This window comes from Tiliqua scincoides, chromosome 3 (assembly GCF_035046505.1).
Source record: "Tiliqua scincoides isolate rTilSci1 chromosome 3, rTilSci1.hap2, whole genome shotgun sequence".
NCBI lineage: Eukaryota > Metazoa > Chordata > Lepidosauria > Squamata > Scincidae > Tiliqua > Tiliqua scincoides.
This window is the reverse complement of record NC_089823.1, coordinates 154,899,994-154,916,516: the sequence shown is the minus strand read 5'-3', so window position 1 is coordinate 154,916,516 and position 16,523 is coordinate 154,899,994. Positions and strand designations below refer to the sequence as shown.

General features: G+C 44.1%; 1 protein-coding gene across 1 annotated transcript in view; it reads left to right on the top strand.

Annotated features, from left to right (window-relative positions):
* Positions 1–15,768, top strand: part of DNAJB12 (DnaJ heat shock protein family (Hsp40) member B12) — a 56,949-nt gene extending 41,181 nt beyond the window's left edge. The window contains exons 7-9 of the mRNA XM_066619713.1: positions 5,526–5,698; positions 9,208–9,358; positions 12,300–15,768. Coding sequence (XP_066475810.1) covers positions 5,526–5,698; positions 9,208–9,329 — 295 coding nt within the window. The 3' untranslated portion in view covers positions 9,330–9,358; positions 12,300–15,768. The remainder of the gene's footprint in view (positions 1–5,525; positions 5,699–9,207; positions 9,359–12,299) is intronic.
* The last annotated feature ends 755 nt before the right edge of the window (positions 15,769–16,523 follow it).

Below are 16,523 nucleotides of genomic sequence, written 5' to 3'. Positions count from 1 at the left end.
TATTCCAGGGCGGGGGGAGGGAGGGCGGTGGGCAGCCCCAGGGACGAGCGGGAGGTGGGGCTGGGACCTGGCAGTTATGCCAGATCCCAATCCTGTTCCTAGGGAGCTTGGAGCAGCTTAAAGCCACTTTGCTCTCCTCGAACTTGTGCCACCTCAGGAGGTAGCACAAGTCCAAGGAGACTCATGGGGGCCAGGATGGCTTACCCGGAGGTAAGGGGAAAAGTTTCCCCTTACTTCTGGCTGAGTCTCTTTGGGCCCCTGCCCTGCGCTGGATACAGTGCAAGCCTCTTGGTTTGCCTGTTCCAGCGCAGGGTAGGATTGTGCCCTGAGTGTATTTACGCTTAGTGCTGGAGATAAACCTGGAAAATATTGGGCAGTAGCATTTGAATTCAAACCTGTTTTTTTTAAAATTGAGTCTGAAGTTTCATATGTTGGAATTAAAAATTTCAAAATTTATATTTCACATTTTGTTTTCAGGGTTGGCTGTGATGAAGGAGGGAAGGGGCTCATACACCTCCAGTTGTCAGGCATATTAAGCAGATTTGGCTTAATGGCAGCCAGATTGTGTGTTAATTCCGAGGGAGAAGGCACTTCATAAATGATTATGTGCCTCAGTTTGAGGCCCTGAAGTCCCAAATTGAGAATTTTTGCTGAGCATCTTTAGGATATATGTTGACACGTTGGATGGGAATGGTGAAAGAGGATGGAAATGGAAAGGGGGTTCCAAGAACAAACTGTTGGATCTGTTTAGGCCTCTCATTTGTCTCCATTCTTAGTCTTGGTGCTTCCTTGCATTCCTATCAAGCTCTATATTCCCCCCCTCCCTAAGATATGGATGAGAAACCAAATGCATCAGTGTCACTGTTGGCTCTTCACAAGCAAATTAACTGCATCAACCAAGTGGCAAACAGCTTGGGATAAATCCTGTCCATTTACTGTGCAGCTGAATGTAATAAATGCATTCTGCTAGTATTTTTCATTGATGCCGTAGTGGTAAAGGCAGAGTAGGAGAAGAAATTGGGAATGGTAGCATGATGGGATGTGATAGACAGTTTGGCACAATGAGAGGATGTGGGGACAAAGGAACTAATAAGCAGCCCATCCTGGGGCATTCCGTGTACAAATGCTTTTATGCAAATGCCCGAAGTCTCCGAGCAAAGATGGGAGAACTGGAATGTCTGGTGACAAGGGAAAACATTGACATAGTGGGCATAACGGAAACCTGGTGGAATGCAGAGAATCAGTGGGATACCGCAATCCCAGGCTATAAACTCTACAGGAGGGACAGGGAGGGGCGTGTTGGAGGTGGGGTGGCCATTTATGTTAAGGAAGCGATAGAATCCAGCAGAGTAGAGATTGAAGGTGGGTCCGACTCCATAGAATCTCTGTGGGTTAAATTACTAGGCCTGAGGAGCGATGTAATACTGGGGGCGTACTATCGTCCTCCAGACCAGACACTGGAAGGGGACCTTGAAATGAGGAAACAGATCAGGGTGGTGACAAGGAGGGACAAGGTTGTAATCATGGGGGACTTCAATTATCCTCACATCGACTGGGCCAATTTGTGTTCTGGTCAGAAAAGGAGACCGGATTCCTTGACATGCTAAATGACTGTGCCTTAGAGCAGCTAGTCATGGAGCCCACCAGAGGACAGGTGTCTCTGGATTTAATATTGTGCGGTACTCAGGACCTGGTTAGAGTTGTCAGTGTTACTGAGCCATTGGGGAACAGTGATCATGTTGCGATCCGTTTTGACATGCACGTCGGGGGAAGAATACCAGGCCAATCTCTCACAAAAACCCTTGACTTCCGAAGAGCGGGCTTCCTTCAAATGAGGGGGCTGGTTAGAAGGAGGTTGAAAGATAAAAAGAGTCCAATCTCTACAGAGTGCATTGAGGTTGCTTAAATCAACAGTAATAGAGGCCCAGCGGAAGTGCATACTGCAAAGGAAGAAGGGCTCCACTAAGTCCAGGAGGGTGTCCGCATGGCCAACCAGCCAAGTTAGAGAGGCCGTAAAGGGCAAGGAAGCTTCCTTCTGTAAATGGAAGTCTTGCCCTAATGAGGAGAATAAAAAGGAACATAAACTGTGGCAAAAGAAATGTAAGAAGGTGATACGGGAGGCCAAGAGAGACTATGAGGAACGCGTGGCCAGCAACATTAAGGGGAATAATAAAAGCTTCTTCAAATATGTTAGAAGCAGGAAACCTGCCAGAGAAACGGTTGGCCCTCTGGATGGTGAGGGAGGGAAAGGGGAAATAAAAGGGAACTTAGAGTTGGCAGAGAAATTAAATGAGTTCTTTGCATCTGTCTTCATGGCAGAAGACCTCGGGCAGATACCGCTGCCCGAACGGCCCCTCCTGACCAAGGAATTAAGTCAGATAGAGGTTAAAAGAGAAGATGTTTCAGACCTCATTGATAAATTAAAGATCAATAAGTCACCGGGCCCTGATGGCATCCACCCTAGAGTTATTAAGGAATTGAAGAATGAGGTTGCTGATCTCTTGACTAAAATACGCAACTTGTCCCTCAAAACGGCCACGGTGCCAGAGGATTGGAGGATAGCAAATGTCACGCCGATCTTTAAAAAGGGAAAGAGGGGGGACCGGAGAAACTATAGGCCAGTCAACCTAACATCTATACCGGGTAAGATGGTGGAATGCCTCATCAATGATAGATTCTCAAAACACATAGACGAACAAGCCTTGCTGAGGAAGAATCAGCATGGCTTCTGTAAGGGTAAGTCTTGCCTCACAAACCTTTCAGAATTCTTTGAAAAGGTCAACAGGCATGTGGATGCGGGAGAACCCGTGGACATTATATATCTGGACTTTCAGAAGGCGTTCGACACGGTCCCTTGCCAAAGGCTACTGTAAAAACTCCACAGTCAGGGAATTAGAGGGCAGGTCATCTCCTGGATTGAGACCTGATTGAAGACCAGGAAACAGAGAGTGGGTGTCAATGGGCAATTTTCACAGTGGAGAGAAGTGAAAAGCAGTGTGCCCAAGGATCTGTCCTGGGACCGGTGCTTTTCAACCTCTTCATAAATGACCTGGAGACAGGGTTGAGCAGTGAGGTGGCTAAGTTTGCAGATGACACCAAACTTTTCCGTGTGGTGAAGACCAGAAGTGATTGTGAGGAGCTCCAGAAGGATCTCTCCAGACTGGCAGAATGGGCAACAAAATGGCAGATGCGCTTCAATGTCAGTAAGTGTAAAGTCATGCACTTTGGGGCAAAAAATCGAAACTTTACATATAAGCTAATGGGTTTTGAGCTGTCTGTGACAGATCAGGCGAGAGATCTTGGGGTGGTGGCGGACAAGTCAATGAAAGTGTTGACCCAGTGTGCGGCGGCAGTAAAGAAGGCCAATTCTATGCTTGGGATCATTAGAAAAGGTATTGAGAACAAAACAGCTAATATTATAATGCCGTTGTACAAATCGATGGTAAGGCCACACCTGGAGTATTGTGTCCAGTTCTGGTCGCCGCATCTCAAAAAGGATATAGTGGAAATGGAAAAGGTGCAAAAGAGAGCGACTAAGGTTATTACTGGGCTAGGGCACCTTCCTTATGAGGAAAGACTACGGCGTTTGGGCCTCTTCAGCCTAGAAAAGAGACACCTGAGGGGGGGACATGATTGAGATATACAAAATTATGTATGGGAAGGATGAAGTGGATAGGAAGATGCTCTTTACAGTCTCACGTAACACCAGAACCAGGGGACATCCACTAAAATTGAGTGTTGTGAGAGTTAGGACAGACAAAAGAAAATATTTCTTTACTCAGCGTGTGGTTGGTCTGTGGAACTCCTTGCCACAGGATGTGATGGCATCTGGCCTGGATGCCTTTAAAATGGGATTGGACAAGTTTCTGGAGGAAAAATCCATTATGGGTTACAAGCCATGATGTGTATGTGCAACCTCCTGATTTTAGAAATGGGCTGTGTCAGAATGCCAATGCAAGGGAGGGCACCAGGATGCAGATCTCTTGTTGTCAGGTTTGCTCCCTGGGGCATTTGGTGGGGCCGCTGTGAGATACAGGAAGCTGGACTAGGTGGGCCTATGGCCGGATCCAGTGGGGCTGTTCTTATGGTGATGGATGACACATGTGCAGTAGTAGTCAGCAGGGGGCAATGGCTCACCAGCTCTTGCTTTGTACAAGACTGGGCTGCTTGGGAAAATCTGGGAAGCTGAGCTCATCAGCTGCCTTGGCAAAGAGGAAGAGCATTGCTACAAAAAAAGCTTCTGAACTTGTGTCTATCTAAATGCTTCCAAGTGATCAGTCTGATCTTCATTGTAAATCATCACTTGTGCAAGCAAACCCCTCAGAAGAGCAAAGCACTATTGTGTATTAGACCTGTCTCTCCCCTTAATATTTGCTACCAGCTCATGCTGTGGGTGAAGGTCATCTTGCTTTTGCTTTGGTTGCATCTAACTCCTTTGGGTCAAGGTCATTCTCTGATACAAGGCCAAGTACCTTAATGCTTTTCATCCTAGTATGTAGTCACTCAGAGTGTTTTGCTACAGCTGAGAAAGGGTACTTCCTTTACTCTAGAAAAGAGGCACCTGAGGGGGGACATGATAGAGAGGTACAAAATTATGCAGGGAGGAGTAGAGTGGATGGAGAGCCGCTCCTTTCCCTCTCACATAATGCCAGAACCAGGGGACAGTCACTAAAATTGAGTGTTGGGAGAGTTAAGACAGACAAAAGAAATTATTTCTTTACCCAGTGTGTAATTAGTCTGTGGAACTCCTTGCCACAGGAAGTAGTGATGTCATCCTGCCTAGATGCCTTTAAGAGGGGATTGGACATATTTCTGGAGAAAAAGTCCATCATGGGTTATAAGTCATGATAGGTATGTGCAAGTGCCTGATTTTAGAAGTAGACTACCTTGGAATGCCAGATGCCTGGGAGGGCACCAGGGCGCAGGTTGTGTCTTGCTGTCTTTTGTGCTCTCTGAAGCATTTGGTGGGCCCCTGTGGAGATTCAGGAAGCTGGACTAGATGGGCCTTTGGCCTGATCCAGTGGGGTTTTTGTTATGTTCTTACGCTAGGAAGGCCAGTTCCTGCATATGTCACCATGAGGGAATACATCTTTCTTGTTACAAATGCTTCATGTTTTGCAAATGTCTTTTGACTTAAAGGGGGGGCAGACTGTGAATGCATAACTTTTGTTTGTTTGAGCTGTATATCAAGAAGGTTCTAATTGCTGTGTCGCTTTGACAGGAATGTTCTCCTGTGTCCCTTCTGTTTCCACGGTTTCCTTCTGTTATCCGCAAGCATGTAGAAAAAACGTCTTTACAGGTTTTTATTGCTCCTGCTTACAGACAGTCTATGATAGGTCTGTGCAATTTGGTACCCATCAAGCCAACCACAGGCCACTACCCATGTATCACATAACTGGTGGGCTCCGATTGGCTGGGTGGGTCACAAATTTTGGTCTACGGTTTATCAGTTCTTGGTTGAAAATTGCTTTGTTTGTTTTATTCATTATGATCTCTTCCCTCCCCCCTTCTTTCTCCTTGATCAGGTCTGTGGGCCATATACACAAGCGAGTAACTGAACACTTGAAAGTACCTTACTTCGTAACAGATAACTTTGCAGAAGAATACACTGGCACAAACCTGAAAAATGTGGAGAGGAGTGTGGAAGATGATTACATTGCAAACCTCAGAAATAATTGTTGGAAGGAAAAGCAACAGAGTGAGTAGACCAGCTTTAAAAAAAAAAAGTTAATCTGTATATCTCTCCTTTGTACAAGCACATACAGGAATTGTGTAGTTTATTTTAGTAACTGGTCAAGGAGGCACTTTTTAAAAACGTTGAATCTCATACTTGGCAGAGGAAGAGCCACTATTCATATTCTTCCCAATGCAGTGTCTCTTCTAGTGGCTTCTTGCTGTTGCTTCTTAGGCTTCCTTTTTGGATTGTGAGCCCTTTCAGGACAGGGAACCGTTTATTTATGCATGCATGCATGCTTGTAAACTGCTTTTTGAGCTTCTTTTTGTAGAAAAACTGTATACAAACATTTATACTCGACTATAAATAATAATATTTATGTACCACTTTTCAGCAAACATTTCTCAGAGCAGTTTACATAGGTAAAATGGTTCCCTGATTCAGACAGTTCTCAGAGCAGTTTATGTAGCAAAAATGGTTCCCTAATTCAAAGGGAACCATTCCCTTTGGGAAAAGGGATTCAAAGTCTCATCATCAAAATCCCAACAGCCTGAGATTAACCTGTCTATGATCATCCATCTTGGGTAACCTTAAGAATATACTACCTCAATGTGTTTGGGATTGCCTTTGAACACTACTAGGAGACTGCAGTTAATCCAAAATACTGCTGCTAGGCTACTAGCTGGGGGCCAGCCATTGGCAACACATCTTGCCAATGCTTAAAGGGCCCCAGTGACTCCTGTTCCATTTCCAAGCACAACTTGGACTGCTGCTGCTGCTCTGTAAAGCCCTGCATTGGTGTCTGAGTACCTGAAGGGGTGCCTGCTTCCACACCTATCTGCTTATGTACTGCATTCACCTGTGGGTGCCTCTATGAAAGTTATGGAACTAACTCCCCCTGGAGCTTGTGTTGATGTCTTTTGGCCCCCAGGGAAAAACATTTCATTTTTCTAGACTTTAACTGCACAATCCTATTCTGGTGCTTTGCCAGCGCAGTGGTCGCTATGCCACCATGCAGTGGCGTAGCTGGCGGGGGGCAGTCTGCCCCAGGTACCACCCTTGGGGGGCTGTAACACCACAAATGCCCCAACATCACTAATATTGCGAAGGTTAGGTGTAACCCCATTGTGCCATATACCATTGGATGCGGAATTTCCAGTGGAACGCAACGCAAAAAACCAGATTGAAATATCCCTTTTCCATCAAATGTTATGGCCAAAAAACCAGAAATTAAAAAATGCTTTGAACCCTATGGAAAATGAAACTGAGCTGTATCGCGCGTTTACTCGCCAGTAGGCGAACTTGCCATAAGTTCATTGGAAAGGGCGGGCTGAGAGGAATCCAGTGACACCGGAATGGTTCCTATCCATTGAAAGCAGCCCAAAAAAAACACCCAAGGAGGAAGTCCCTCCCTCCAAGTAGACGAATTTATTGAGCCCTATGGAAAGCGAAAGTAAGCCACAGGGTCACGTTTACTCATGAGTAAGCAAATGTGCCTTGGCTCCTGGTCAAGTCAGGCAAAGAGGAATGCAAGGCTAGCTGCATGGTCCTCATCTATTGAAAGTGGAGCTCAACAAATGCTCCAGAAGGCAGCCCCCCCCCAAAGAATAAACGAGAGGCTTGAGCTGGTAAAGTGGGCACTGGGGAGGGCTGAAAATCTCACTGCTTTATTTGTGGGGGGGGGGGGTGTTATTGCAGGCAGCAACCCCTCCTCCTGCAAAGAATAAGCCAGAGGCTTGAGCTGGTAGGTAGGCACTGGGGAGAGCTGCAAATCTCACTGCTTTATCTGTGTGTATGTGGTGGTGGTGGGGGGGGTGTTATTGCAGGCAAGCTACAGAGAAAATTCACTTGGTGAAACAGGGCTGGCTTCCCCTTATTTATCTGTTTTTCTTTAATTATTTATAATTATTTTATGTTGCTTGATGATGTCACTTCGATCCATGACATCACCTCCAGTGGGTCCTGGACAGATTGTCATTCTAAAAAGTGGGTCCCAGTGTTAAAAGTTTGAGAACCACTGCCTTAACTCAAAACAGGCCACCGGGGGGGGGGTGACACCCTAGTGACCAAAATTCTGGAAATCGTGGCTTTTAGGAATAATACGATCATGTTCTATACCATTTGATGCAGAATTTCATCCATTGCTTGTGGGGAAATATTAACTGCATTAATTTTTCTGGCCATTATTATTATTCATTCCACGTCATGACTATTAACTATCTCTGTCTCACCTATCTCACAGGGTTGTTGTGAGGACAAAATAAGGGGAGGAACCATGTACACCACCCTGAGCTGCTTAGAGGAAGGGTGGTATAAAAAGTGAATTAATTAATTAAACAATATAATTTGATTAATTAAACAATTTGATTAATTAATTAAGTCATATGGGGTGACAAAAATTTATGGGCGCCGGGTGTCAAATGACCTAGCTATGCCTCTGCTGCCACGAGCTGTTGCAAAAGCACTATAAAGTGCTAAACAGTGACAGGACAGGCTCTTGCTTCCTGTTAGTCACTCTCTAGTGTGTAGGTGGGTTGCCTGCACATTCGGCTCTTCAGTTAAGGAAGACTGTTAAGAAACACTCATGCTGCAGGTGCTTCTAAATATAACAAGGGTACAGTAATGGCTGCACAGGGCCTGCTGTGCATACAGGCGCCCCCATATCCACAGTTTCCATGTCTAGGGGTGGGCTGAAACGGAACCCCTGCGATATGGGGGCCCATATGTATTCTGAGGGTAAACTGTCAATACAGTGTTTGAGGCAGTATGTAGCAGTAAATATGCATTTTTGTTGACTCCAATGTAGTGCTCTGTACAAGAGATGAAATGACAAATAGATTATAATAACATCATCTTTCCTGAAGGAATCAGGATTGATACTCTCTCCATTGAACTCCTTGGGGAGTATCCAGCAATGGGTACAGTGACTCTGCAGGTCTGGTATCCGTGGATTTGACTCACCATGGATGCCAATGGATACTGGGATCCAAATTTAAATCCCCTTAAAAAACAAAAAAAAGTGCCAAAATCCAGTCTGTTTACCTTTCCGTAGTCAAACCATGCGGTTTCCAAGACTGTTGAGGTGTTTTTAGGACTGAAAAGACTCACTTTCAGATTGCACTGAGGTTCCTTTTTTTCTTCCAGGTTCGCCCCAGAATGATCATGATGCATTCTGGGGTAAACCTGGGAGAAGCTGGGGACCAGTCACGCAACCCGGAAGTGGGTCTTTTAGTCCTAAAAACACCTCTACGGTCTTGGAAACCGCACGGTTTGGCTGCAAAAACACACTGAATTTTTCCACGGGGGATTCAAGAAGAGAACTCTGGCAGATGCTGGGGTCCAACCTATATTATATACTCCCAGCAGCACAATACTATTCTTGTTTACTTGGAATACTCTTGTTTACTTGGCACTGTGTTCAGTTAGACTTACTCTCAGGTAATCGGGTAGGATGGCGGCCTAAGTGAATAATTGCACTTGTCAACAACATTCCTGACAATTGCTTCAATGACTTGCCTGTCTGTCTTTTCCAGAGGAAGGCTTACTGTACCGGGCACGTTATTTTGGAGATTCAGATTTATATCAGAGAGCACAGAAGATGGGCACACCAAGCTGCAGCAGACTGTCTGAGGTTCAAGCATCCATGCACGGGTAGCTGCGGTAGGAGCAGTAATGGCGGTCTAAGTAAGAACGATGATTTTTCCCCCCTCTGATCCTGAAATATTGCACAACAGCACTTGATTTTTAGGCATAGTCCCTGATTAAAACATAGGCCTCCTCCCTTCTGGACACATATCCCTTCATGAAGAAGTTGCACCTCTGCTGGGACATTTGGCTTCATTTGTATTTTGGCTCTCTCAGCTTCTTCTGTGCAGCATTGCTGATGTCAGTGCCTCTGGGAGCAAAGCAAAATAACTGGATAGTTGCTTGGCCTGGTACATATTTATTTGGGATCATCAACATTTGAGGTAATTTGCTGTCAGTGATCCAGCTAAGGACTGGTCTGAATGGCTATGGCTTCAGAAGTTGCCAAAAAGGAGTCAGCAGTTGAATGAGCTATCACTTCCACATTCATTTAGTGGCATGCCTTATAACATCTGTAGGGGGAGCTTGTACAAGCTGCTGATATACAGTAGATACAACCTATGCAAGTTCCCCTTACAGAGGAACAGTATAGGAAGTGCCATTCAGTTATTGGTGCTTTAGTAACATCTGAAGCTGGTTCAAGCCTCTGAACCACTGAAGAAATAGGAGATAAAGGAAAAGTTCCTTTTAAAGACATCCCTATGCTCCCTTGTCTTTTCTCGAGCTTTGCCTGCAGCAGGGGATTCACATAGGCAAGTGCTACTTAGGGAGACTCACTTCAATTTGTATCTGACCATGGGATCTATGGGATCTACCAGGCCCCCATCCAGCCACTGTCTCAACTGCATTCACAGTGGTTGTGGTAATCTGTTGAGATGACCACAACCTATTTGTACTCTGTTGAGTTGTCACTTGGCAAACTGTTCCTATTTAAACCAGAACCATTTGCAGTGCTCCAGTTTTTCCCCACTTGAACATGACAAGAACAAGCTTACAGATGTCTGCTTTACAACAAAAGCTCTTCATGATTTGAGAGATCCCTGTGATTCTTCCATGGCAGCTAACTTTAAAAAAAAAATGCATCCAATGTGGTGAAGCAGAAGTACAACCAGTTGAAATTTTTTTAAACCAGTGCCACCTCTGTGGTTGTATCTGTGTTTCATCTGCAGATGCTTGTATATGCCTGGGTGACTCATGCAGGTAGAGGTGCGCTGGTCACTTGAAATGCAGCCACGGTTTTATTTCTATTTCCCCCTTTTCCCACCCACCTTTCTGCCAGTTACCCCCCACTCAGGGGCTGCTTCACATGGCAGGCCATTTTTCTGAAGCAGATCTCCATAGAAGATCTTATAAACAGATGAGGTTGCAAACCCCTCTGCCTTGGCTGCAGAACTTCAAAGAGCAGGTGGGAACTCTTTGAGCAAACAACTGTTTCTCCTTACATGAAACATTTCCTGCACATGGAAAACTGTTGTGTCAGAGACAAACCTGAGTTAGAACCATTCTCCCTGTTATCCATTTTTAAAATGAGGGTAAGAATTTTATGATTTTGGGGGAAAAGGCGTTTAGTCCTGTGCAGTGACAAAGCCCAGACACAGGTTTATCACCATAAATGCTGTTTGTGAGAAGCCGGCAAAAGCGGCTGTGATTTTCATTGTGTCTTCGTGAACTGCAAAAAGGTTTTGTGCTGGCATGATGAAATCCCCAGAACCACATGAGAAGCTGCTTCTCGCACACAGTTGAGCACACCAAGCAGCCTTCCTGTGCTTGCAAGGAATTGCAAGGATGAATCTCGTGGTGAGATTTCCTTGTAAATAAGAAAGGACGTTCACCTGGACGTTTGAGTAAGAGTCAGAAAAGCAATTGTAAAAATAAATTTTTAAAGTGAGCAAGGTATAAACATCTCTTCTCCTTCCCCCATTCATACATTAGAGTCAGATTGCTCGCCCCAGGTTTTCAAAAATTTTAATGCAGCTGTGCCTGGGGATGGATTAACCTTTTCTCACATTCTATTTATTTTTCCAGTCAGAATGGCTCACCCTCCAAAGCCATTAGTCCCTCAAGGTAAAGAACAACAGGAAAAATACATGTACACTCTCAGTCAGGACTGAGCGGGAGGTGAATTTCAGCTGGAAGAGTGACTCAGAGAGAGAAAGGGGCTAAACTCTCTCTCCCCTGAAACCCCAGTCCTGATCCATTGTAGGGCCCAGATGGATGTCAAGCGTAAAAAAAACAAAAAAGCCAGAAGGTCCAGTCATAGATTCCTTGCATAGCATGTAGTTTGTCCCTCAATGGGTGGCAAAACCTGTTTGGTTGCCTGTACTATTTCAGGACTGCATATGGAGACGCACATGGAAATCTAGCACATCAGGAACTGGCTAGAACCCAGATGGTTGAAATGGTACAGCTTCAGCTCAGGTTTCCCACCACAGTGAAACCTTGGTCAGATTTTCCAAAGGTGGGTCCTTTGAGTCACAGGACATGTTGAGGCCATATCTGTTTTCCTTTGCTTCCACAAATGTATTTTTAAAGCATGATGGCTGTCTTCAAACTTTTCCACACATACACCCCCCCCCCCCACACACACACACTATTTTTGCCAGAAACTCTTCTATATTTTACTGCATGCATTTCAACATCTGAGTGTGTGGGTACAGAAATTTTTGAAGTTTTGGGGAGATGGGATTATCTACACTTGCATTTGTCCACTGGCTGAACTCTGAACTTTGGTGGCAGTTGTCTCCATAGGTGGAGGGAATTTCTGCTTAGATTTCTCTTTCTTGCATATTATTTTTTACCATTTCCCCTTCTGTAAAGTGTGAGACGCATATTATTTGTTGATCATAGCTGTGACTGGAAATTTCTCCACATACAGGTTCCTGGATAGCAAGAAGCTAGCTTAAATGTTCAGAATAGCATCTCCCCTTCCTCTGGTCACATGTCTTGCTTTGTTAAAGGGGCTCGGAGAGGCTGTGGGACGTGTTCTCTGGAGTTTCTGTTATGCACTGGAGACTGATACTGTTACTGCTTTTATTCTCAGACTCTTCAGATGCCTGAAGACTTGGAGAAAGTGCACTGAGCCAAGGAGACAGACTTCTATTTAAAGAATCAGACCTTAAATTAAAATGGAATTGGAGAATTAGCAACGCACAACTGCCCTCTCCTCTCTCTCTCTTCCTGTGTCTGTCCAGCGTTCAACTTGGATGCCTCTTAGAACAGGAAAAAAGGCCACTTGTCTTTGTTCCTTCCTCCACTCTCAACTTTCATGTCTCTTTCAGGATCCTGAAATCCTGAGAGCACGTGCTGAGTTTCAGGGGTGTGTGTGTGTGTGCTTTTTAAAGCCTGCAGAAAATCAGAGAGCAGAAGGAAAGTGCCTTCTGCAATTGCACTGGTCACTTCAAAGGAGAAATCAGAAGATCTGTACAAAACAAAATCTTTTATTTTTTTTTGTAATTTAAACAAACTTTATTTGAACAGATATATTCTTCAACTGGATCACAGAATTGGTTTTGTTTTTCTTTCTTTAAAGTGAAATGTAGATTTGGTTTAGATTTTTTCCTTTGTTTCTTTAAACTGGGAATGGTCTATCCTTTAAACTCACACGTAAGGACACTGTGAGGAAGGTCACAGGCTTTCATTTTGTAGGCTTCTGCTGTTCAGCAATTAAATTTATATCTAAGAACTGCCATCACATATGCTCCCAAAATGGCTGCTTGCATTGCTGCTTCTTCTGGATCATTGAGGGCAGTTGCACAGGGCGGCAGGCCAACCTGCGGAGGTATGAAACTTCTGGCCCAGCACGCAGGCTGATCCTGCAGGGCTTCTAGGGCCAAAGTTGAAACAGCCGGCCGCATGTCCCACTTTGAAACTGCCTGAACCAGGAAATTCCAGGGTCCGCCATCACGGGGTTAGCCAAGTAAAGGAAAAGCCTCCTCAGATCTTCTCGAAATTCATCCTGGGACAGAAGGGCCAGGAAGGCAAGCCACTTGGCTTCTGCCATTTCTCCTCCTGTCTCTGCTCGACTTGTCAACAGTCGCCCGCCTCGCACTTTGCAGGTCAAAATCAATTTTAAAGAGCAAGAGAAATTATTTAGAATTAACTTATAGGTGTAAATATGTTGTACTTCTAAACTATGCAGGGATAGAATTAAATTATTTCATTCTTTTGCTGAACGTCCTTAACCCAAGATGTGAGAATTTTAGCCTTGCAGCCCTCTTCTCCCCCCCCCCCGCTTTCTGTCCAGCCTTACAAACCTTTCCTACATCAAGCCAACCTTGTCTGATATGAAAATTTTGTATTTTTTAACAACTTGGTTTTCTTGGAAAAACAAAGCATGTGTTCGAAATGACCTGCTGCTGTTCTTTGTTGGAGAGAATCACTAAAAAAAATCCGTAGAAACATTTTCTACACAAATACTTTGGACCCCGTTTTGGATTTGTGGTCTAAATTGGTGGCCTCTCAACTTGAACCTCACCCAGCAGAGATCAAAAATGATCCCAAAGGATCTTTTAGCTCATCAGGAGTTGCTTGTGTGTTTGGGTGGAACTTCTTATTTATTTGTATGTTTTGCAGACTCTGTACTTTGGGCCTTGCAATCAGTGTTTGTTCTGGTACCCCGGAGCTTTCCATACCCTACATTCTGTGGTCATCTTTTGTCCTAAACCAACTCCCTCCATATCGCAACACCATCATTCTGCAAGCATAGCTGCCTTTTGTGGGCCAAGGGTTATTGCTGGCCATCACTCAATATGGTCTGCCAAGTGGTGGTAGTGGTAGGGCCACTGTATTCACCATTCATTTCCATGAGTACTCCCCAGGCAGTAAAAGGAAAGGTATGCTAGATTGTAGCATCTGTCAGAGGATACTTTTTTTTTTTTTTTTTAAACAGGTTTTGCTGCAGTCTCTATGTCTGGAGCAAGTTGTAAAAAGGGAGTACTGTATTTGTATTCCAGTTACTTCACTGGGCTGCTCTCCATCTTCCATGAGCAAAATACATGGATTTGGACCCATCTTTTTTTTCCCCTCTTCATGTTTTTATTTTATTAAACACAAATACAAACAAAAAAAATTTTGTGGCAATTATACAAAATACAAACACAAAAAGGTTGTGTGGCAAATGCGGAAATCTCAAACTACATTTCTTTGTTCTACTATAAAATCATACAAAAGATTAGTTATAAATTCTTAGACAATCTACACTTATTGAAAAAATATATTTTCAATACAGAAAAAAAGAAAAATATAAAGGTTGTCCTCTATCTACTCATCAAATCCATAGGTTCTTTGACCCATTTTCCCCTCTGTGTGCAGGAAGTCCATGAATGGTTTCCAATTATTCATAAAAGTTTTTACTGACTTGTCTTTAATAACAATTGTAAGTTTTATCCATTATCCATCAAAGCCTCTTCCTCCTGACACTGATCCTGTAAATCCTCCTGTTCTTCTTTAAATTTCTCCATAAAGTCTCTTGCCTTTTGGACCATATCCAGCCAGTAGATTTTTTGTTGTCTATAAACCTGGTCAAGTTCTGAGCCAATGATTTGTTCATCTGTTTGTAAATACCAAGCTAGGACCTGTACCATTCATTGTCTCAAATCTTCTCCAACTTCTCCGAAATTCTTTGGTACGGCGCTTAATCTCAGTGTTTTTTTCTTTATTTGCTTGTTCCATCAAAGATATCATATCCAATGTTTTCTCTTGTTCTAAACCCAGGACTTCCATGCTACAATCAATGATATTGACTCTGTTCTGGATCTCCTGTGTCTCTTGTTTAGTATCTTTGACAGATTCTTCCAGCGGAACCATATCTTGTCTCAATTCCAGTTTCAGGTCTTTAAGCTCTTGTTCAACTGAGTCTATTTTTAATTCAGTTTTAACCTGAAACTGCTGAAACAGGAGTTCCAGAAATTTCACACTCAGTTCTCTCTTCAGTGTCTATATTGGTAATCTTGGCTGTTTTGTTTGTACTTTTATTCGTTCCATATTCTAGGCTCTTTATTCCAGTTTTCACCAGCAAATGTCAATTTGAACAGTTCAAAATCTCTATAGTTTTGCAGTTCTTCCGTTCTAAAGTTCATTCAGTCAAATCTCATAAGCAATGACGTGCCACATAAAAGTAAAATATAAACATCCTAAATATCGTAATCATTAAAGTCAATAAAAAGTCATTAATCAGTAGAAAAACATCCTAATAAAGCATTTGGAGACCATTCGACCATTAGAAGCTTTTGAAACACATCTCTTCGTCACAATGCTTGCTGCACTACATTCCATTCCTTCTGACCGATAAGCATAAATTTCATCTCATTAAAATTATTTCAAGTTTCTTTAATTGGCAGTCTTATCTTGGCACTGTTGTCTTCGATGGCTCCACATCAGACCCTTTTGACATCCGAAGCGGAGTGAAGCAGGGTTGTGTTCTTGCACCAACCTTGTTTGGGATTTTCTTCGCTGTCCTGCTGAAGCAGGCCTTTGGAACTGCAACAGAAGGCATCTATCTCCGGACCAGATCAGACGGAAAGCTCTTCAACCTCTCCAGACTGAGAGCAAAATCCAAAGTCCAGCTGAAATGTCTGCGTGACTTCCTCTTTGCCGACGATGCAGCTGTCACTACCCACTCTGCCAAAGATCTCCAGCAGCTCATGGATCGTTTTAGCAAGGCCTGCCAAGATTTTGGACTGACAATCAGCCTGAAGAAAACACAGGTCATGGTTCAGGATGTGGACTCACCTCCCTGCATTACAATCTCTGAGCATGAACTGGAGGTTGTCCATGACTTTGTGTACCTTGGCTCAACGATCTCCGACACTCATTCTCTCGATACCGAGCTAAACAAGCGCATCGGTAAAGCAGCTACCACGTTTTCCAGACTCACAAAGAGAGTCTGGTCCAACAAGAAGCTGACGGAACATACCAAGATCCAGGTCTACAGAGCTTGCATCCTGAGTACACTTCTGTACTGCAGCGAGTCATGGACTCTTCGCTCACAACAGGAGAGGAAACTGAGCGCTTTCCACATGCGCTGCCTCCGACGCATCCTCGGCATCACCTGGCAGGACAAAGTTCCAAACAACACAGTCCTGGAACGTGCTGGAATCCCTAGCATGTATTCACTGCTGAAACAGAGACGTCTGCGTTGGCTTGGTCATGTCGTGAGAATGGATGATGGCCGGATCCCAAAGGATCTCCTCTATGGAGAACTCGTGCAAGGAAAGCGCCCTACAGGTAGACCACAGCTGCGATACAAGGACATCTGCAAGAGGGA